Here is a 23,593-nt window from a genome sequence, read left to right as displayed (position 1 = left end):
TATCCAGCCTTAAAGGTGAAATGCTAAAATGTTTATTGAAGAGCAGCCAGTTAAACACAGGAAGAAAAGCTCTAGGTGGTGACTCTTCTTTCTCTCCCATGGAGTTCACACATTAAAGCCCTTATTTGCATGCACCAGAACCAAACATCTTGCCAGGGGATACATAGCCCCATGTGCCCTGCTAAGGAAGTGGTGAGCAATGTTTAAAATGTTTGAGATGACAAAGAGCCCAGGAGGTCTGGCCTCTTCCCCTCCTGCCCCGAGCGGCTGGCAATCTCTTTCAAATTGTGTGCGCACTGCAGAGTGAAGCAGGTCCCCTTGAGGGCCACCCTCACCCCAAGCAGTGTCCCATTGAACAGGGATTAAGTGAGAGAGAGCTCTGGGGCCTAGCCAGAGAATGAAAGTGCACATCACCAGTGGAGGCATGATCGGTTTAACAGAAGAAACCTCTACATTCCATGCCTCTGTCGAATGTTTATGGTGTCTTATGCAATTTTGTCAAGTGTTTGCTTTTTTAAATTAATTCTTATTCAAGTACAGTTTTCTGTTTTATATTCCCTGCCCTGCCCCCCCCAGTGCTCCCCACCTCCCTCCCATTTCCGCCCCCCACCTTAATTATTGTCCATGTGTCCTTTATACTTATTCATGTGAGTCCCTCCCCCTTTCCCCTGTGATTCTCTCCCCTCTCCTCTCTGGACCCTGTCAAATGTGTATGAAATGGTAAAAGGTTAAAATATGCACAGACCACATTCCTTTAGATGAATAGCTCACCCATCCATGGGGCATCATTTAGATGCCAAGGACAAAATCTAGATCTGAACTACCCTTAGTTCAAGCTAGCTTTTGCCATTTTGCCTAAAGCTCAAATACGTCAAAAATGTCACTGCTCTGAATGACAGGGAACACAGTGCTGTGCCTGCGTCATCCGTGGTGGCATCCGGATGGATGGGTGCTGTTGGAAGACAGTGACAGCAGCCTGGCCCCACCAAGCTCACTCTGTGGAAACAATGGCCGAGCTCACAGCCTGCTTCTATTTCTTTCTTCACTATAAGGCTTTGCTATTATGAACGTGTGATCTGGATTTTATAACATTTTCTTCACCCTGTGAAATGACTCTTTTCTATGTATATCTATTATCACCTTTCCTGGATTTCTAACCAGCTTCTCTAGAACCAACAGCAGCCTGCCCATCAGTGCTCAGGCTCGATTTCCCCCCCCCCCAAATATTTGGCAATGTTACAACATAGTTATGCATTTATGTACCAAAGTATATCTCCTAGATAGTCAGGGCTCTGGCAGCACTCTCTTTGGTGTCCCGAGGAATATAAGTGGACTGTACACAGGTAACATTGGCGTCTCCTCCTTCCAGAGCCACCTCAACAAGGGTGGAAACCAATGCTCTGAAGGTCTGCAGCCCTGCTGACCTCCACACCTCTGCCCTCACCTAGATTTAAATGTAATTGGTTCAACTGGAGGATAAAAGCAAAACTTTTAAACAAGAAAACATAATATGCAAATCTCCTTGCAACTTTTTTTTAATCTGTAGCAGATAATGTATTGAGGAATTTAAAATCAAAATGACAGATTGGGGCTATTGAAGCAACTAGTTCAGATAATTTTATGGGCACAAACTTACACATTTTGCACAACAAAGGAAAAAGAATAGAATTGACCCATTTCCAAAAGGCTTCAGAGAACATTTTATACAAATGACAGTCCATCCCATAGTATGATGCAAGGAGGAAAGGCTAACCCTGTCCCACTTTATTTACTTTATACCAAAATAGTATTTATAGATAACTCTTTCAATTTTTAATATACAAATATATTTTTAAAGTTTATTTATAAAGAGATTTGATTGCATTTTATTTGTTTATATTTTATCCTCTTAGAGTAAGCACTGCTAAGTGTTTCTGAGATAGGAAACTAGAGACTGCACAAATAAAAAGAATTTTGTATTGAATTTAGTGGAGTGACACCAATAAAATTACATAGGTCTCAGGTGCACAATTCTGTAACACATCATCTGTGTACGGCACTGTGTGTTCACCACCCAAAGTCAAATCTCCTTCCGTCACCATTCATCCCCCTTTCCCCTCTCCTACCTCTCCCATCCTCCTCCCCTCTGGTAATCCCTATGCTGTTGTTGGTGTCTGTGAGAGGTTTTTTTTTTTTTTGGGGGGGGGGGGCTTTTTGGTTTAACCCCTTCACCTTTTTCACAATTTCATACAGAAGTTAAATTGACATGGAAAATCTGAGAGAGCATACGTGGTAAGCAGTGTGATCTTTGAAAGTCCTGGACTCAAATTCAGGATTTAACACTTACTGGGTAATCTTGGGCGAGTTTACCTCTTTGAGCTCCTGTTGTTTCCTCATTTGTAAACTGTGGGTGAAAATCTTCCTGTTTGTTCGCTTGGACAGTTATGAGAAGGGGCAATGTATGGGTGAGGCAATGTATGGGTTCTCATCATTTCCATGCATTCTAACAGGAACTACCCTTGGTGTTTGTATCAGAATAGACCTGCCCTTATAATTGCTGGGCCTGGGGCAAGAGAACCAGTATAGGGGCCTCTTCTTTCTCTCTCCATCATCATCCCTCCATCTCATCACTTGTAGCATTGTGAGGGACCTCATGCATGCATGTTGGGACCCATCTGTATACACATCAAAGCCCCAGCATCTGTTAAACACCCTACAGTGTTGTGCCAATGGAGCACCAATGAGTCAGTCTTGGCCCCCCTGCCCTGGCCTGGAGATCTGATTTGGGAAGGAGGCTCATACAGAGCTAGCAGGGCCTCAGGGATATTCGGCCAGGGGATTATGATACCTCGGGTACTCAGTGCATGGTCAAACTAAAGCATGGACTCAGTGAGCAAGCACCTTGGTCCTTCTCATCCTATGTGGAAGTGATGAGTCTGGAAGAGGGCAAGAGTGGACCCTCAAATGTGCAGCTCCTAGCTGGGGAATGAAGGAGCTCCTAGCTCCTTCTCTCAGCCCCACAATTCCTGGGACTATCTTTAAGGCAATGCTCTTTCCATCAAGCTTTGTTTTCTGGTTTATTTAGCATAGAATATTTAGTTAAATAATAATTTAGCATTGAAAGTTTGCTTAACATAGAACAATATTTTGTGCTTGCCTTGTGTAGAATGTAGATGCTTTCAGCTGCAAGTAACTAAAACCTCTAACTTAAAAAGTAGGAGATACCTCATCCCAAGACATCCTGAGGTGGGGTGGTTCCATGGTGCATGTTCAGAGCCTCTGTGACATCACCCTGGGGTGTATTCCCTTTGGTTTTCCTTGCAATGTATTGTTGATTTTGACCTCATGTTCCCAGAATCACACCAGGTTGTGACAAGAGCCACTGAAAGAAACAGATATTCTCTCCCATCTGTCCCTTTTTATTGGCATGGAAAGCATGTTAATGAAATTCTTCAACAGGACTCATCTTAGGTGTCATTGGCTAGAAATGTCTAACAACCACCTAAGCAAGAAGCATGAGCCCATGATGGTTAGTTTACATCAGTCATGTTCCATCTGTGTCCTGTGACAGGAGGACTGGGTACCAGCGCAGAACAAGAGGAGAAATGCCCGCAGGGTGGGCACTCAGCTATCTGCCATAGTCCGTAAAGCTACCAAGTTACTCCCCTCCCCAGGAATGCCAGATTCCTAGTCTTGCGTAAACCTAAGCTTCCAGTAGCCGGAGACAGTTGGGAGACTTCTCAGTGTTCCCACTCCCTTCCTGTGCTCCACTTCCTGTCTTTCCAGGTGGGCTGCGTCCAGAGCAGCTACCTTCTGTACAGTGTCTACATCTGGCCTGCTTTTTCTGAAATCAGCATCTCACACCGAACACCATGAGAAGATTTTTGCCAGAAAACAGTTTATTGCCTTAGGTGTTCAGATGATATTTATTTCTCTTGCCTCCTGGAGTGTCTCCACTCTGTCTGCATTATTAGGTAAAGGCCCTCTTCTAGTTCCTGCTGGAGGCCACATCCATTGAGCCTGTCCGCAGCCTCTTCTTCATAGCTCTTCCCTCGACTGGGAGTTGCATGTTTATTCTTTACAGTAGCGTTGCAGACATGAAATCCCTAGCTTTCCATCTGTCATGTATCAGGGACTCAGTAGCTTTTGCTCTCTTTTGCTTTCTCCTAAGTAGCCACGTGTTGCTGAGCCTCTCCTACACATTAAATGTAGTAGATACTCAACAACTTTTCTAGTAGATGTAGGCAGTCAGCCAGGTTTACGCAAGATGGTATTGTAAGATCACAAAGTACACTGCTACCTCTGAAAGCAGTAAATCAATATCCACTGATCTAAGCACACTTTCCTTATTTTTTTTCTCAGTCCATGAAATGTGAGCTTCCCTGAATGTCTAAGGCCCAACCCTTTCATGCAGGTCAATGTGAAGGAAAAGATGAGTAGGATGGGGATTTTTTAAAAATTCAGAAAGAAAAACTTGGGACCTGCATGAATGAAAACTATGCCAACATCTCAGATAAAATTAAGCTTACCTCTGACCTCCACCAGCTTTCTCCACAAGCTAATGACGTGATGATTAAGAGAGTGGCAGAGAGAGTGATGGATTGTGCTCCTTCTCTCCAGATGAGAAGCTGGGCAGGACTATGTGTCTCTTAGCCAAATAAATTGCTATTTCAAGTGAACAAACTGACTTCACAAACACAGATTCTGATGGGACTCATATCATGACCTTTCTTAATGAAATGTTGCCCCTTGTTGCCTTCATACAAAATTTAACACTAAATAATATTAATGCTCTTCATTCAATATAGATTCTACTAATTAGTCCTTCCAAAATAAATCTGCTTAGGGATAATAAGATAATTTTTAATTATTTAGCATAAGTTGCTGCTGAATCTTTTCAGTGTTTCTGATCAGGGAGTTTCTATGTAATTCTAACCATAAATAATAAATTTAAAGTCAATATTTAAATGTTATTTCAAATGGGTGCCCCACTTGATGGTTTATAAATTCCAAATTCCTAAATAATTGGCAAGTCTCCAATCTACTTTTGATTGATAAACTGGACATAGGGTAATATTGTAATACTTCCATAAAGCCAAAGTCCATATCAATCTATATAGACTGTGCAGAGCTTAACCACACACCTCAAAATATCACATTTTATTATTTTTGTGAAAAGAAATAGGTTTAAATACTAAAATGTTGGGTATTAGAACATATTTATAGGTATAGTTGAACAGGACATCTTAGGGAAGAAGGAATCTACATGAGTTCTGCTTTAGAAAATATTAATATATAGTAGTACATATTGATAGACATATCAATAAGTATTCTCACTACCTACCACTAGGAGTTGCTTTTACTATCAACTGCTGTGTAACAAAGTACAAAAAACTTAATGGTATAAAACAAACATCTGTTTTGCTTGCAGCTTTGTGGGCTAAGCATTGGAGGCAGGCAGGTCTTCTCTCAACCACGTTGTCCACTGAGGTGACGAGAGCTGGGGGCTCCACTTGCAGCACAGTTTCCTCACTCACACACGTTGGGAACCTGGGCTGGGGTGGGCGGAGCAGCTGGTTGCTGGCCGTGGGAGGTTCAGGCAGCTTTTTCTACGCGGCCTCCGTGTGTGGCCAGCTTGCGCTTCCTCACAGCATGGAGGTCTCAGGGCAGTCTGACTTCTTACGTTGTGGCTGGCTTCTCTCAGAGCAGGTCATAAAAGACTCAGGAAGCGGAAGCTGCTTGAGTCTCAAGGCCCCTAAAAAATGACATTTCTTACCTATCCTGGGAATTAAGCAATTCACTGAGGCCTGGGCAGATCTGACAGGAAGAGAATTTGACTCCACTTCTTAACAAACAGTCATTTTTATTCTATCACAGGACTGAATGAAGATATTATGAAAAGATTCTTTATGGTACAAAATAATGCATTCCTGTTTCTTTTGTATAAAGAACATTACAAGGAAATTTAGACTGTTATGTCACTTAAAATTATTCACACCTAGCTTACTAGAAACATTATTACTCAAAGGAAACTACCAACACACACATCGCGACTTTGGTCAGTAGGTGAAGCATACATTAGTAACACTAGCATTCTTATTTTCACAGATGTTTAAGATCTGGCAGTGGTTGTTGTTATTTTTTTGTGGGGGTTTTTTGTTGTTGTTGTTTGTTTTTTCCAATCTGACTTCATCATCTAAAGGTCTTCCAAAGCACTTCCCTGCCAATGAATGACTGCCTCAGAATGAGGTTCTGAATATCAAAAGGTTTACTGTAAAATTTAACTGACACCAGCCACTGTCGGGGATCTGTGGAACTGTTGCTTGTCACACTAATCCTGAGCCTATCAGGTGGATCCAAGTGGGAAGAAATTCAGTACTTGAGAATATCCAAGATAACGTGAAACTGTTGTGTGTCATTCTGATTTTACTCTCCCTTTGCAGAGGGGTCAGCCCAGGAAAAATCTCCGAGCACTCAGCTCTGCTCAGGCTTTCTACACGCTAGGATGGGTGGCCGGACCCAGGGCTGGGAGTGCAGATGGAGCGCAGCCCTGACAAGGCAGATGGTCCACCTCAGAGGCCCAGGTCTAACTGCATTGGTGTGTTTCTGAAGGGCCAGTTTCTGTAGCTCAGTACACAGTGTCTAGAGCTCACAGCGTGCCGTGTGCTCGTGATGGTGTCTTTGCCTAAACACCCTCACAACATACCAACTAACCAAATAAAAACTGATAGAGAGCAGGTGGAGTCTATCGAATCTTACAGGAGGGCAGGGAGAGGTTCATCATGCAGCGTCTGCGAGCCCAACGCCACGTCAACATCGGCGTAAATCCAGCCACCAATAATCACATAAACGCCTCTGCCTTTTTTATACTATTGACCAAACAGAAACTATGCAGTTTTTACATTTACAGAGATTGCTTAAGACCAGTTGGTCTTTAAATTGGCCGAGTTAAGCTTCTCTGTTACTGCCCTACAGTACAGTACTTAAAATCCTCGTACATCCAAGTTTATACGGGTGTTTTGGGTATCATTAAAAGGTAGTTTTTACCTATCTAAATGAAGAGCTAATTGCACCTTGGAAAGTCAAGTTACTTGTTCAAGGCCCTACTGTTTGTTGGAAGGAGTAACTTCTGGCAACGTCTTCTGATTTCTAGAACAGCTCTCCCTTTCCAGTTAGACGGCATCAGGTTGTTGACTGTTCCGTAACTGCTGCTCACTGCAAAATGGGCATGGGGATTTGAACCACACACACGGGATTCTAAACGATGTTGTCGTAGCTCATAAAGGGGAAAAACTGCCACATCAGTTTGTGTTTTATCAAACTAATTGTATTTGGAAAAAGTTACGACATGAGGTGGAGAAGAAAGGAATTCCCTGAAATGGAACACCACTTACAGATTGTAAGGAAAGGAAAGAGAGGGAAGTGGTGATAAAGATACTAAGAAATTCTCAAAAAGACTGAACTTCACAATACTTGTGCAAAGAAAGTCACTGACCTTGAGAATATTCCTATGTTACCTTGAGAATTATCCTATGGTACCAGGGACCACCTGACCTGGAAAGTTCATAGAGAGAAGCACCTAGCAATTCACTAGGTAGCTAAGTCCCAGGACGGAGATGAGACCATTTTAAACACGATTGCATCGTGCACTCAAAACATTTAGGATCATGACTGCACACATCATTTTATTTAACCCTTACAATGACCTCATGGTGTAGGAACCGGTATTATCCTCGTTTTAAGATACATAAAGTTTAGAGAGGTTAAATGATGTGTCCAATATCCCTCTCGAAGCAGCAGAGCCACAAACCTGAGCTCTTCCCTGCATGGAACTGCCCTCAGTCACCACAGCCAATCAGCTCAGAAAAGGCAACGAGTTCTGGGTTCAAGGTCCAGCCTCCCAATCACTGGCTGGAACATGTGCCTGTTGGAAAGAATTCCCAAGCTGCTTTCTCCACTAGAAAATGGAAGTCATTATCTTCCATTCTGTGGAGTTATTGTGAAGATTAAATTAAATAATACTTAGGTGTCAGTAGAGTGCCCAACCCACAGTAGGTACTAATGAAATACTGGAGTGCCAAAGGAAAATTCTAAGTCTGAAGATGTTTTTTGGCATTCTACTTCTGAAACGTTGCAATTAGGTATTTGACAGTTCAAAGAAGCAGTTTATTCATTGAAACAAATAATTTGGTAAATAATAAATGGCTTTAAAAGGTCTGCTGAGATATATTTAACAAAGTAATTTATTCGTGTAGCTCTCAAAACCTAGGGACTGGAAGTCCATATAAGGAAACAGAATTAAAACCCTGCCTCCTTCCACTTTTCCTCGTTGACTCGGAAGTACAGAAGGACTGCAGATGTTCATCATCCAAAAATATTGCCAGTGTTTTTCCATTCAAATGTAGTTGAAACAAAAACAGCATTAAAAAATTCACGGGAGTTTGCATTATTTTATCTGGTAGTTATGTTACCCCCCCCCCGACACACACACACACTGCCTTTTAAAAATAAGCAGCATGTGCTCAGTAATTTTCCCCATCATGATTCTATGCCTTCCTTATCGTGCATTTTGCCAAAGAAACATCGGACATAAATGAACATTCTCAGGTATCCTAGCAACAGGATGTGATTAATAATACCTCTCAGAAACAGGGCAAATAAAATGCCTGCAAGTGAATGCAAACTCAGAATTGGCTACAGAGAAACTGGTAGTGCACTGAGGAAAATTTGATAGATTCCATGGCACACTGTATTGTACAAAGACTGAAGCAGGTGGAAGGGAGAGTGTATTTGTGAGACAAGACTATATCTGAGTATAAAAATGCAGTGTGTATACATATATCACATATTCATACATGTAATGCAAGTATATGTATGTGCATAAATATACACACATACATACACATGTGTGTACATACTACATGTATATATGAATATATAAATACATGTATACACAAAATTTTCTTTTTATTAGAAGTGATGTAAGATAGTGAATTGTGTTACAGATCTCTCCCCCCACTCACTGTTGGTAAGTTGCATTGAATTGCCATTTGTGTTCCTGTGGCTTTAAGAGATCAGAAATAATCACTGTGATGAAGGGGCTACTTCTGTACTGAACTTCTAAAATGTGCTTTAAATTTGATGTATATTTATTGTTTCTCCATGGAACAATATCAACAAGCTCAAGTCTAAAATAGCTTTTCAAAGTATCAGGACTCAGTTTGTATAAATAAGTAGTTCTGAGCTGAGGAATTTTAATGTGCAATTAAAGACATTTTCTCTAAAGGAAAGTTTTACCCTGCAAATTCCATTTTTATGAGATTATAGTCCATTTTATTTCTCACAGGTTGTGTGCTGCATCCAGGTTTAAGCAGAAGTCGATTGCAAACTGCTCTTTAATGTTTTCTGTTTAAAGTAGAAGCTGTGCTAAAATAAAGCCCCACAAGGACACAAATGCATGTTCATTATTCGGAAAACATCCTGGTTATTTCATCACCCACTTTTCTAATGCAATAATTTTCTAGGTTATCAGTTGCAATGTAAATGCCTGGTAAACGCTCTGTTTTTTATTGTACCTGCTCTCTGCAGTAGCAGTACTAAACCTCACTTATGTTCTCTAGCATTGTGCAGAGGGTGGGGATATTACATAACTTTCTGTGTGTCCTCCACCCCGAGCATCTGTGTGTTCAAGGCACCAGAAGGAGCATAGGATACACCCCTCTCCCTTAAAGAGGCAGCAGTCCAGTTGCAGAAACAAATCTGCAACTCATTATGAACCAAATGCTGGAGTTAGTGCCATGGTGAAGGTATACATAAAGGGCTTTAGGGGCACAGAGGGGTGATTAATTTTGTAAGGGGTGGGGAGTTAAGGGAGGTGACACAGTGCAAAAGCTTCTGAGCTCAGCTCTAAAGGATGAGTAAGATTTTTGTAGCCAGAACCACAAGATGGAACATTGCAGGAAGCAGAAACAGTATAAGCAGGGAGTTGGGGTAGCAGGTCTGATTCCTGGTGTAATTGGTAAGTGTTCTGTATGGTGCCTGAGGAGTGGTAAAGGAAAGTGGATAAGTCATGGCCAAATTTTCCAGGGTCATAAATTTTGTATCAGAGAACATGGGTTTTCATCTGTAGTAGAGATCAGATGGCAAGGATGGAAAAACCATCCCTAAAACAAGTGAAATCAGTTAGGAGCCTGTAGAAAATAACCCCAGGAAGAAATACCAAGTTCATGACCTAGGACCATGGCAGTGATACAGGAAAAGACAGATCTGAAAGGTCCTATAGAGAGAATATACTGGTCTGAGGGTCAGATTAGACTTGGAGGTTGAGTGGAAGAGAAGAGCTAATGGCTCTTGGGTGTTGTTATTGGGCGCCTGAGAGGATAGGAGGCTAACTCTCAAGATGAGCAGTTTCGTAGGTGATATCATGACTTAAGGACATGTGTTGCAGGGCAGCAGACCATACAGATGGAGATGTCCAGTCTGAGTCATCAAGGTGGACACTGAGAGCAAGATAAAGAGACTGAAAAAGAAACCTATAGGCCATCCAGTTAAACAGTGGAAACTCGGTGTTCCTTGATCATTCTAATAGTTTATTTAATCTAGTTTTTATTTTTTTTACTTTGAAGTTTAGTATATGCATAGCTAAAGATAGAAATCCAACTCGATTCCTATAACAAAACTAGCAACAATAAAACTAATAGTAATGTGTATATAGCCCTCTATAGTCTACAGGGCCCTTTCATATGACACAGAGAACTGTTTGAGGTCCCACGGCAGGGGGAGGGGGTGAAACATTTTCAGCGATGTCTTCCAACACCTTCTGAAACATCGACCCTCAACATTTTGTGTGAGTTCCCTTCATTTCTTGCTGGTTCTTGGAATTATCCACAGAATCATTTTCCCATGGAATTGTTTAATCCTCACAACACCCCAGATAAGCAGGCCTGATCCCCACATTACAGAGGAGAAAATCAGGGAGACCAATTGATTTGACACACCTAACATCGCTGAAGTTGTATTATATTTAAGTGGTAAATTAACCCAAACTTTCATCATAAAGTTATCCAATGAGTACGAATTATCCATCGCTGTAACAGCTGATCTAAAACTTAGCAGCTGAAGACAACAGTAAGCATTTGTCAGCTCACACAGTGTCTGCAGGGAGCTCTGAAGTGGCTAATTGGGTGGCTCGGGGTCTGGGTCTTCCCTGCAGTTGCCGTCAAGGTGAGAGCTGAAGCTGCAGCCATCTGGAGGTCCGACCGAGGCTGGGGGATGGGCCGCACGTGTTCCTGTCAGGGTGACTCCCACTGGCAGAAAGTCTTAGTTCCTCATTGGCCACAAGGGCCTCTCCACAGAGCCACTTGAGTGTCCTCACAACACGTAGTCTGGCTTCCCTCAAAGGGAGTAATCTGAGAGAGCAAAAAAGGATGCCACAATGGTTCTTAAGGCCCGTCCTCTGAAGTCACATATCATCACCTCTACAAAATCCTATTGGTTACGCAAGAACACGAATGGATGCCAGGAAGAGGGAATGAACACCAGGAGGAGGAGTCGCTCTGAGGTCTATCACACCGTCGTATTTATCTCCAACACACATTCACTGTGTACTTTCAGGGTTTATGACTCATTCTCGTACAAGTTAAAGACTCTCCAAAGAGATATTTTTCTTTTAATGTTTTATAACTCAGGACTTGCATAACATTTTTTAAAATTCATGAAGATGTTTGAGGCCTCTGGTATAAAAAAATATGTAATCAAACAGTAAACAGTGGCTTTCCCAATTAAAAAAAAAAGCTTAAATAAGGAGGTGCCCCATCCCACTTGGTAATGAATGAAATCTTTAAATGGACCATTCATGCCATTTATCTGTTAGAATCATTGAAATAAATTGCATCCAACAAGTCCTCTGGAAATCACCCAAATGAATAGAATGTGCCATTAATCAAGATGCCAGTTAAATGAATTCCACACTCTTGGCTGCCGCACAAGGGAAAGATTGTATGTTCTCCACTTTACATATTTAAATTTTAAAAGACATAAAGGGCTGGCAAAAAGCTTAAAGTTTCCACGCATCGTCCGTGTGTTGCATAAACTCTCAGTTACCAGCTTCACCTATGAAATATTAATAGCCGACAAGAATGCGGTGACTGGACGGGTAGCCCTCGCTTCCCCATCACAAAACCAAGGCTCTCGCCTCACCAGTGGTGTGTATACACCATTGCTCTGGTGCAGTTTCTTAGCTAAGCCTGCACATATGCTGGAGTGTCCCATAGCCTAGCAGAAACCTTGAATTTGCTCCTACTCAAGCTATTGTCCATCTCACTCATTTGCATACTGTCGGATTTCCTGAATGAGGAGCCATTTCCTCAGCCTCACCTTCCTCATTATCTACTTCTTTTCAGACACTCATAACCGTCTCTTGTGTTCTCCGCCCCTACTCCGCTAAAACTGTTCTCTCACAATCTAGCCACATCCGTGTGAACTTGGTAGCATCAGATGCTATTGGTAACCCCCCATACTTCCTGAATCTTTATGTGTGGTAGACAACTATGTGCTCTGTTGATCTCTGTGGATCTCTGCTTCTTCTTCTCCTGTCTTCTCATGGTCCTAAGTTACAAACAAAAGCAGCATTTTTGTTTTCTTGGCCACTTTCCTCAGCCTAGCCCTCTGTGCTGTCTGCCTTTACGTCCCCATCCCTCACCTCAGCTCCAGCCATCTTCTCAGGATGGACACGTTCTGCATCAGTAATTCCACCCAAGCTGTCATTCCCACACTCCCATCACATGTCACCATTTCCCTGGATTACGTCACTATGCCCACAGTCACATAGATAACCATTCATCTTGACTTCTCCCTTGCACCTAACATTTTGTAAATCCCTACAAGTTCTGCCCTCCTGCCATCTCTTGCCTCCCTCACTTCCCCCCTCTGCATTCCCACTGACATAGTAGGTCTATCCCTCTTGCCCTACCTTTAGAAGAGCCCTCCTCTTATGCAAATCTACTAATGTCCAACTTTCTAAAACAAATTTCAAACGTGACACTTCTTGCTCAAATAACCTTGTCCTACAGAGCCCATACTGTTTCCTTTGCCAAGAACAAATCCTTTTCCTATTTCAAATTTCCCAATGCACATATATCTATCCAGGTCTAAATCGAGTACCACTTTCTCCATTACTTTATGGGTACTTCTTCATTTCTTAAAATAATAACTTTATCCTCTGATGTCATGAATAATTCTGTTCCTTTTAGGGCACATCTCATTTCATGTTCTGTTGCCTGCCCTTCAGGTTCCCTAGTAAGTTGCAAGAGCCCATGGTCTTATTTTATTCAGATTTTCCTCACCCCCAACCCCACTGTTACTTCTATGGGGATTTGCAAGTTGTAGATTTATTGTTGGGTAAGTGACTCTTACTAATTAGATTTTTTAAAAACAACAACCTAACAGCATATTGAATGCATACTCATATGTTTGACTTCCACAAATTGATTTGAGAACATCTTTCTATCCCATTCAACTGTGCCTAGTCATCTCTGGGAGCATCCTGGACATGGTGGAAGTAGTGATTGTGTTTGGAAATTGCCTTACAATAGGCCTTCATCTGAGTTACATCATTTTGTCACGGCCCCACACTGCAACTGATCTGCCACTTCTCATTTCAGGGAGAGTGGAGAAGAAAAGAGAACAAAAAGCAACTTCAGGTAAGAGTTTTGCCTAATTGATTTCAGTTTTATATCCTGCACACACAAAAAATCTATTTGCAGTTTATTATTCAAAGTAATAGTTTGTGGTCCTTGAATTGATTAATACTAAATGAATTAAAATAAGTTAATAGATTTAGCTTTTTCACTTTCACACCAATCCTTTCCATTCTGTCATTCTGTTAAAAATGAAATAGAATGTTATTTATTTTTTCATGATTATCTATTAAAAGGTAAGTCTTACAACCACCAGATTTAAAATATGGAGGTCATAATAATTGACAACTGTTTTATTTCCCCAAACATCTGTGAATTTCAGTTCTTTTTCTTAAAGCTATGTATGTAATTGTTTTTCACGATGGTATTGACAACCTAACTGAGAAGAATCTTTCTATTTTGGAGGAATTTTAAGAATTATTTCATTCCCAAATCCTAATATGTATCCAGAACTGAATGGGGCTTTGGCATAGTGCCATTGCACATAGGTGTGAAGTCAATATTTGCTATCTAATACTAAAATCAGTTTTTACATTTTCATATTTTCATTACATGGCTTTTGGCTTAACATCATGACATAAGATAGATTTTTCATTTAGCAAGTAAAGCTTTGTATAGGAGCAGCCTTCCAGCTCCCAATGCCCAGAAATTGCCAATAATCATATAGAAAATTATAGTTTGACCTCTATACCTATGCCCACCACCCTTCCCCAGTCTCCACACACCCACTACTCTGTGATCTGTGAGAGCCGCCAGCGTACAGACGTGTTGCTCTGAACCACCTTCTTTCAACTTTAGTTTTTGTCTGGTAATGGGTACTGCATGTGGTTCCAAACAGTGTAGTCAGTGTAGTCAGTAAAAGACAAAAATCAATATTGATCTAAAGTATATAAGTAGCCTAAGACCCTGTCTCTTTTCTTCTTCACAATCTTTGCATTACATAAGACAACTTCTCAACTGATTACTTGCCTGACTTCCCTCTTGAATGTTATTGTTCACATTCCTTCTGTGTGTTTTTAAAAGCCTCATCATGAATATAAAAAAAGTGAAGGCCAGAAAGTGTCTGGTCTCCTCACAAAAGTAGTTACCTTATTATTGCATCTTGAGGCAAAAGTATTTATACTGTTTATGAGATGCTATTGCTATGATCTTGTAGGTATTGTCTTCTTTAATTGTAGAAACTTTATAGTTCAGGGGGAAAAACTAAATTGGCCAGTGTTAAACCAGATGCCTCTTTAAATTTTCTGCATTTCCTGGATTCTAATATTCTGCATTTCCAAGGCAACACAAAGGGCTTGTAGAGACAGAGACTGGACATGACCTCAGATTTGTTCATTCATTCTTTCCAAGGTCCCACCATCCTGACCTTTCTAATCAAAGTGTTAATCACTTTGTTATTGTGTTCAGTTTCTTGCTTAATAAAATGTTCTCAACATTTTGGAAAAATTAAGGCAACAACATCTTTGACAGGGAACACTAGTCATCAGGGTTATAAGGAAACTCCCTTTATTAATAGAGCTAATTTGCCCCACCTAATTCACAGCTTGTTAACCTGTCTGATTTTTATGAGAAAGTGAAGTCAAGGATAACTAATGGACAGAGCTCAAATTACTACAGAAAATTTGTAGGTTCATGGTCATTTCAAAGAACACACATCCTGCCATGTGGAAATCTATATGTGTAAAAAGAGTGCAAGGTTTCGAAGTTGGGATATAACCTTTGCCAAAGTAGTCATTAATATCATCATGATCAGTGTCTGATGTTAGTCTGAATACATGCATCTTTAGATACAATTATAAGATACCGAGAACATCATGGGCGTTTCTGCACTGACTTCCTGTCTGGACTTCTTTGTATTATTCGTTGTTCATTGAGCTCAGATGCTATGTCCTGCCTGCTCAATTAGACAATCCCAGCCTCTCATTTATAGTGAGATCTCCCTCTCAGTTATGGGAGATCAGTATTAGGTCCTGGCCCTTTCAATCTACATCATCCCATTACTTATTATTGAAAACAAAGAATTTAGAAAAATATGGTAGACAAAAATATTCCCCATTAGAACAGGGGCTCCCCTGACCCTGATGTTTTAGTTGGTTGAGGCTGGTTAAATTGTTGCTTAAAGAATCTTGCACTAAGATGAACATCACAGAGGTTAAGTTCTTGCTCAGGATAAGAAATAACTTCCTAACAAGGAAACCTGTCCAGGACTCAAAAGAATGAGATTATGTTAGCAGAACTGAACAGAGGTTAGGCCATAACCTGTAAGGGCTGTCAACAAGAGATCCGTGAAGGGTTTTGTTGAATCATTTCTGAGGTTCTTTCCAGTTTTGTGTCTATGATTCTATTTACCTTAATTACTTTATTGAAATAGCTCTAGTGTGTATGCATGGATCAGCACACAGACACACACACCCCCTCTCAGTTGCTCATAGTTCATTATATAATCAAATGAATCACGTTCCAAAGTTTGAGCTTAATTCGTTTGGACTGAGTTGCTCGGTAGAGCAGGTAGCTAACTGGGATTAAGCTTGTCCTATAGTTTATTTTGCTGCTTTTGGGGAAAAAGCAGTTTATACCCTGGCCATAGTTTCAAACATGATGCTATTTTTGATAAGCCAGGAGTAATTCACAAGAGAATATGCATAACCTCGTATCATTTTTTGAAAGCTATGGTAAGCATGGCCGTTTTTGAAAAACAATGCAAAGCACATGCCTCTTGACTCTGACCTTTGGAAACCCATATCAAATCATGCAACAAAATTTGGCTATTTGGGTTTCTAAAGAGTATAAAATATATGATGATATAATGATAAAGAGACAACATATCAGGAGGCAAGTTTCCAACATCATCAATTATCTATTTACCCTTGATTTTTTATAATGACTCAATTTCTTCACCAGAAAAATAGAAAAAAATAACCAGCTCTATTCCATAGGTTTTACATAAAAACTCCATTGAGTTTGAAGCCTTTCTTTTTATCAGAAGAAAGACCCCTGTTTGGAACAAGGAATTCTTGATATTAAAAAGAAACACAGAATAAAATACAAAGAAGAATTCTCACAGAGAAAGGTGCTTCATCAATTACTGTCTAAAACACACACACCATTTCTAAAGTATATATTGTTCCAATTTTTCCAAGAAGAACAACATTTTCAAACCCCCGTAAGTGTTAAGTGAAGCATAGTCCTAGTGGACCAGAAAGTAGGGTTATCAATAGAGATGACAATGAGTATTTTTAAATGAAGTTGCATACTTTTAATTTCTGACATTAGAAAATCCTTAAAGGTAGAAATTTTTATTCATTTACATAATTGGTAAGAAGTTACTGGTAAAGAAGAACAATGTTATTTTTGCCTCAACCCAAAAGGTGAAATTTATTATTGGAAATTCAGCAAATGGTGGAACATCTGCTTTGCAAGCTCAGTCCCATTCTGCTGACTTTTTGACGGGGCTTTTCACTTCTTTTAAATGTCCTAAAACAACAACATCACCTCCATTTTCAAGCATTTAACACGCATAGAACATGCAGTCATTAGGGTTAAAAAAAAGTTAAATAGACAATGAATAAATTCCTCCATCTGTGCGAGAATAGCATGTGCTCTTTCTTACATGTTACTCATTTCCTGAATGCCAATTTCCAAGTAGATGTGGATTCAACGGAACTTTTCTCTGTGCTATTACTATTTTTGTAGTGCTGTTTTGCAATGGTTTCTGTACGCTATCAACTCCCCCCAAAAAACAAACAAGAGAAGACCTCATTTCATTGTTTTAATTAGTAGTGACCAATATTAAACAGATTAAATTAGCAGGTTGATTATGTTGCAAGAAATATATAAAAAAAACCTGTGATGTCATGGATGCTAACTAGATATATACAAGTGCTGAATCATTTCAGTATACACGTGAATATAATAATATGTTATGTGTCAGTTATCTCTCACTTAAAAAATACTCTTGTCTTGACCCCATCTCATTTGGCACCACAAAGAGGGCACAGAGGGAATCTGAGGAGGCATTACAAGTTAATACATTGAATTTGCTCAACATTTTGTGGTCCAGGCTTTGTGCTTGATATTAAAGATGCAATGGTAAGTAAGATACAGTATTGGTGTCCGTCCTTCATTCAGTTTTGGCTGGAGGGAGAAAAGTACAGATGGTTATGATATAGTGTGAAGAGTAACTTTTAGAGAATCAAGTACAAGTTTATGAGGATTTCCAGGAAGGCTACATGGAAGAGGGTAGACTTGAGTGGATCCTTGAAGAAAGAAAAAGGGAAAGGACTGACCATCTAGGGAGACAGAGATGAGAAAAAGCATGGCCTATTGAGGGGAAAGTTAGTGGTTAATAACACTGGAATATGGTCATAATTGTATAAGAGGCAGGAAATGTAGGCAGAAAAGTAGGCATGAACCAGAACCAACAAGGACCATTGTGCCCTTCCATGGAGTTTGGACTTTATGCAATAGGAGTTGGAAGCTAATGAAATGAATTCGAGAAATAACACGGTCTATTTGCATTTTATGAAAAGCCTCCCAGAAGAAGTATGGGTTGGGAGGGGAATTGTCTGAAGACAGGGAAATCAGGTGGTATATCACTTTAATTACCTAAGGATGAAAGAAAGTCTTAGGGGTCTTTTCTAAGACAGTGGCTTTAGAAAGGAAGCTAAGGAGTGGGTTGTGGGTAGATTTACAAGATAGAATTGGCCTGTTTGAGTGGATATGGGGGATAAAGAAGGATGGATGGTTCCCATGTTTCCAGCCTAATAAATGATATGAATTGTGCACTCTGTGTGGGGAACACAGGAACAGGGACAGGTCTGGTGGGGGGAAATGATAAGTTGAGTCATATCTATGTTGATTATAATGTGACCTATGGGATATGGAGGTGGCTAAGTCAAGTACGTCAAATAAGCCATCATCATTACAAGCCTGGAACTCCAGAGAGAACCGGGATGCTGGCTTGCCTTTTACATCATTGATGACTAGATAAGAATTGAAGTTAGGAGCTTGCCCTAAAGGAATTGGGGGTGTGAGAAAAGGCCAGGGTGAGTTATTGGAAAATCCCCACCAGCAACAAAAAGCAGTATAGGAAGCCAGAGTTGAGAGCCGAGAGACGTCAAAGTTGTCCTGTGAGAATCAGCAGCCTTCTGCCTCTGAGAGCAACAGAGGAAGACAGAAGAAGGAGGGACTGGTGGGGCATGCCCCATGCCACGGAGCAATCATAGAAAATAAGAACTGAAAAGGAGTCAGGGAATAAAGTCTGCTGCGGGTCAGTACAGAGAAATTCTGTTTTAGGAGTTCTGGAAGTGAAACCGAGATAGCAATGGATTGAGTGAGGGAGAATAAAACAAATGCAGGCTTGTTCTTTCAAAGAGTTTATCTGTGAACTGAAGGAGAGGCAGACAGACGTAATCTTCAGGCTCTGTACTCAATACCTTCTACTTGACCCTCAGAACCACCGTGCAAGGTTTGCTGTTGGATTTTGTTTTTTCAAAATGATACAGACGTTTTTTGTCCTTCACACATAAAAGTCCTAGTAGCTGGTGCATGGTCATGATAGCGCTCCACACTGTCAAAGACTGAAGTTCTTTCTATCTTATGTCTCAGTTTTGTGTGATTCGTGGTTTAAGATGACCCTAGGCAATAATATGAAGGATGAGATAGAGGATCGATGCCCTTTTTTATCCAAAAGTTATAGTCAATATTTAAAAAATTAGAAAATGGGGAAGTTAAGTAACTTGCCATGTGCCCCATGTACTAACTGGTGGAGCCATCAATGGAATCTAGGCAATGACTTAGTGGAACTTGTGTGCATCTCTCCCCACCTCTGCATTCAGTGAGGTCTGCATTCATGTAGGTAGCTTCAAATTGGCAGTGGTGTGAGCATTTATACCACAGAGATTAGCAAGCAGTATAAGCCAGGATTGGTTGGTTGCTTACTTGCTTGATTGGTTGGTTCCCAGAGAGCCCATTGTTAAATATTGACAAGTGCACTGCAGGAGCAAGTCTGGATGATAGCAAAGCCTAAGCATCTTCCACTGTCCTGCATATGTGACTCGGCCAAGTTCACTTGGCTAGCTAACAGCAGAGCTGAGACTTGAACCTAGACCTGTGATCTACTGCATCCAGTCCAATACAGATCCCAGGGCTCTGAGGAAAAAAATAAGTAAAATAATCACATTTGATGCCCAAATGGCCCAGGTTGGTATCAACGAAGTCTCATATTTATTCATTTTCTAGTTCTAAGCTATCAATTTTCTACTTCAGCCTCCCAGGCAATCCATCTCTGGCACATTTGCTTTTTAAAACCGCTTACCCAAAGACCTGGCTCTCGGAACTATGCTCATGAATTCTCTTTTAAAAAAATACCCAATTTTCTCTGCGCGTATGGTTTCAGAACAATATATATTATTGAGTGAAATAAAGTATCTTAGACACATCTTTCCATCCACAAAATGGAAGACTTACACATGGGCTGTTCATTAAAATAAGTCCCGAAGAGTTCATTTTTCAACAAACTTCATTTGCCAGCAGTCGGATTGAGCTAGAGAATGAATAACAACACAGCTGTGCCACATTACTTCAAAAATACCTTAAATTTCATTGTATATGCTGCATTTAAAACAGTGTGTTTATGCAAACTAAAGAATTCTGAGATGATAAGTAGCTAATGTAGGAGAAATTGCCATGTCATACCACATAGTTAGAGTGCTGACATGAAAACATCTCCCTGCAATTCCCTCCGCGTGTTTAATTTGGATTGCTATTATAGCGCACCGAGCAGGATTTATGTGCGCACAGTTGCGACTTGAAACGCGGTGTCTGTAGGTGGCATGGGAGACATATTATCTTTGGCTGCATCACAGTCGATTTCACCATAAAGCAGGGTGCCTTGTTGTGTAACTGAAAAAGAGAAACTTTTAGCTGGGTTAATTCTTACACAACGTAAATGTGTTTCTTTCACCCAAGAGAGAAAATGAAGAGAAGTCTTATAATTTGTTAGCCAAAAATCACTTCAAACTTTCATATTTTAAATATTCTGTAAAAAAAATCAGAAAAATTCCCAATTAAAATGGAAAGTCCCGCAAATAAAAATGGAATTTTTTGGAGCTTTATGATAGATTCTTATGAAGACAGCACAGGCCAAAGCAGTCTCAACAAAATGACCCTCATGCTAACTTGAATTTGATGTGGAAGTTGAATCAAAGGGTATATTCTGTGTGCATATTTCAGTCAATACTAGTCGCTGGCTTTTATCTGACATGACTTGGGAATGGAGCATTCCAGGTAAATGCATATTTTGATTACTTAAAGTGGCACTTATATTAACAAAGGATTAAAAAGGCCCACAGTAATAGAATATAGGTGATCCTTGGATTTTCTTATGAAAGGAGTCTTAAGTCATACCTGATTTTCCCACAGAATAAAAACAATAAACTTGTATTTCTAACCAAGGAACAGATGCCCAACTTTTTTTTTCATAGAAATGACCACAAACATTTTAATCAACTGTAAATGATATACTTGTACACTGCGTAACTAAAAACTTTCTAAAGTGAATGCAGGTCATTTGAGCTGAGCAATACAGTAATAATCATACAAGTTGTCCTAGTATTTCACTGAAAATTCCCAGATAAGATCTGTAGGACAGGAGAGGAGCCATGAGACTATAAAGAAACAAGAAAAACCTGAAGACTACTCACCCTAGAAGTAAGGTTATGACTTGAGTAGCAGCTGGAAGAACTCTGAAAAGGGCAGAACCTTAGCTGAAGAAACAGAGAGAGCCACGGTATGTGGAAGGCCTGACCTAGTGGACTCTTTCACAAGCAGCTGATTGATCTGATCTACTAATTCATATTGAGCAGCTAAGGACTAATCATGATCCACCACATTATTGATTCCAGGTAGCAAATTTAAATTTTGCTCAACATGGTCATCAGTGTCTTTGCTTCCAGTTGAACCATTTATAGGAGGAAATGATCTTGACCATGGCCCCAACCTTTGCTGGAACATCTTTGCCTTGTTTGAGTCTTTTCAGAATGTCTCTTGAATGCTGTCTATGTTTGCTTACCTACACTTCCTTGTTAAGTGTTCACTATGCCCTAGTTATCAGCATGACTATAAATCTCCCACACATCTCACTGCACAGAAACAACCTGTATTTCTCAGTCAAATGTGGTGGTTTGGTCCTTGAAAATACCCCTGAAATGCAATTCTACCCACGCCTTGTCTAAAAACACACAGCTCTCTGTTTCACTGATACTCAAAAAGACAACCAAAACACCGCATGCAAACCTATCTTTATTTAGTGCATCTTTCCCTGTTTTCTTTGGCCATTTTCCATTTAATCTGCTGACTTCCCTTGCCATTTTAAAATGTTCACCCCAGAACGTATAGAAATGCACATCTGAACTACATTAAATTAAAATATTTTTAATTGGTGGATTGAGCGCGGGCCTGCGAACCACACGATCGCAGTTCAATTCCCAGTCAGGGCACATGTCTGGGTTGCAAGCCAGTTCCCAGCAGGGGACTCACAAGTGGCAACCATACACTGATATTTCTCTCCTTCCCTTCCCCTCTAAAGATAAATCAATAAATAAAAATCTTTTAAAAAATAAAATAAAGTATTTTTCATTGACCCTCACACCTAGAAATGCACTAAATCCCGCTGGAGTAATGTAGTTATTTTCCCTAAAGTCTTCTTTTTCTCACTGGACACTGAGGACACTCGCACTGTTGTGCTACCGTCAGCACCATCCATTCACAGACCTTTATCTTGCGGCACCAGTGCTCTGTGCCTGTTCAGCAGGACCTCCCGTCCTATCCTACCTCCAGCCTCTCGCAACCCCCACTCCACCCTCTGTTTGTGAATTTGACTATTTTGGGTACCTCACATAAGTGGAGTCATACGTTATCTTTTTTGTGACTGGCTTATTATCCCTCAGCATAATGTCCTCAAGTTTCATCCATGTCATGGCATGTATCAGAGTTTTCTTCCAAGACTGAATATTATTTAACTGTATGGATGTATTACATTTGTATCTCCATTTATTCACCAATGGGCACTTGGGTTGCCCCCCCTTTTGGCTATTATGAATAATGCTGCTATGCATATGGGTATACAACTATCTCTTTAAGAATCTGCTTTCAATTCTTTTGAGAATATACTCAGAAGTAAAATTCTGTATCATATGGTACCTACAAGGTTTTAACTTAGACAAAAAGGATGATTAAATTAGTAAGTTTCTTGAGTTTTCATAATTATTTCTTTGGTTGTTTTTCCTTATACTTGCTTTCTTCTAAATAAAGCAATAGCCAATAAAATTATACTGAAAGCAATATATAAATTTAAATTTTTGAGTAGACAAAGAAAGATGAGATTAATAATGTTCTTTAACTCAGTATATTAAAAATATTATTTTTAACATGGAATCACAATATAAAAAGTTATAAGATGCTAGAAATACTGCATATACTAGATGTGTATATATTACAATAAAGATTAATAGAGTACAGGATACAACAGCTAAAGAAAACTGTAGCCCTACCAAAACAATAGTCATTTTTAATGGAAAAAGACTTTATCCTACTTCAGTTTTTAAATTAAAATTTAAATTACTTAAAATTTAAAATTGAGTTTCAAACTTGTGCTAGCTACACACCAAGTGCTCAAGAGCCACATGCAACCAGGGGCTACCAGAGTGGACAGTGCAGAGGTGAACATTCCATCCTTCCCAGAAGTTCTGCTGGACAGTGCTGCCCCGGGCTGTGAGCTCTCTGAGGGCAGGTGCTTGGGTCATCATCAGAGCCTTATTACCTGGTGCATAGTAAGGGTTCAATATGTATGTGTTGGATGATCAACTAAATTTATGGAGCAGGCGTTTATTGAACACTCACCCTTTGCCAGGCATTGT

At 40.1% G+C, this 23,593-nt stretch overlaps 1 protein-coding gene and 1 long non-coding RNA gene across 3 annotated transcripts in view; one reads left to right on the top strand and one right to left on the bottom strand.

The window, feature by feature from the left end:
- The window catches only part of CHST9 (carbohydrate sulfotransferase 9), a 237,209-nt gene that overhangs the window by 90,388 nt on the left and 123,228 nt on the right, over window positions 1–23,593 (top strand). Inside the window, exon 3 of the mRNA XM_037032310.1 lies at window positions 13,641–13,679. Within this exon, the coding sequence (XP_036888205.1) occupies window positions 13,641–13,679 (39 nt within the window). The remainder of the gene's footprint in view (window positions 1–13,640; window positions 13,680–23,593) is intronic.
- Window positions 17,132–21,611, bottom strand: LOC118977401 (uncharacterized). 2 transcript variants are annotated; one of them, XR_005064522.1, is made up of 4 exons: window positions 21,380–21,611; window positions 20,145–20,220; window positions 19,617–19,826; window positions 17,132–17,810 (listed from the first exon to the last, which is right to left on the bottom strand). It is a non-coding gene; the product is annotated as an uncharacterized LOC118977401 (long non-coding RNA). The 2 variants fall into 2 exon arrangements; XR_005064521.1 differs by lacking the exon at window positions 17,132–17,810 and having other exon boundaries at window positions 19,178–19,826.

The sequence above is a fragment of the Sturnira hondurensis genome, unplaced genomic scaffold (assembly GCF_014824575.4).
Source record: "Sturnira hondurensis isolate 20B ecotype Veracruz unplaced genomic scaffold, ASM1482457v3 Scaffold0001872, whole genome shotgun sequence".
Classification (NCBI taxonomy): Eukaryota; Metazoa; Chordata; class Mammalia; order Chiroptera; family Phyllostomidae; genus Sturnira; species Sturnira hondurensis.
The sequence above is the reverse complement of the archived record's forward strand: the minus strand, read 5'-3'. Positions and strand labels throughout refer to the sequence as shown.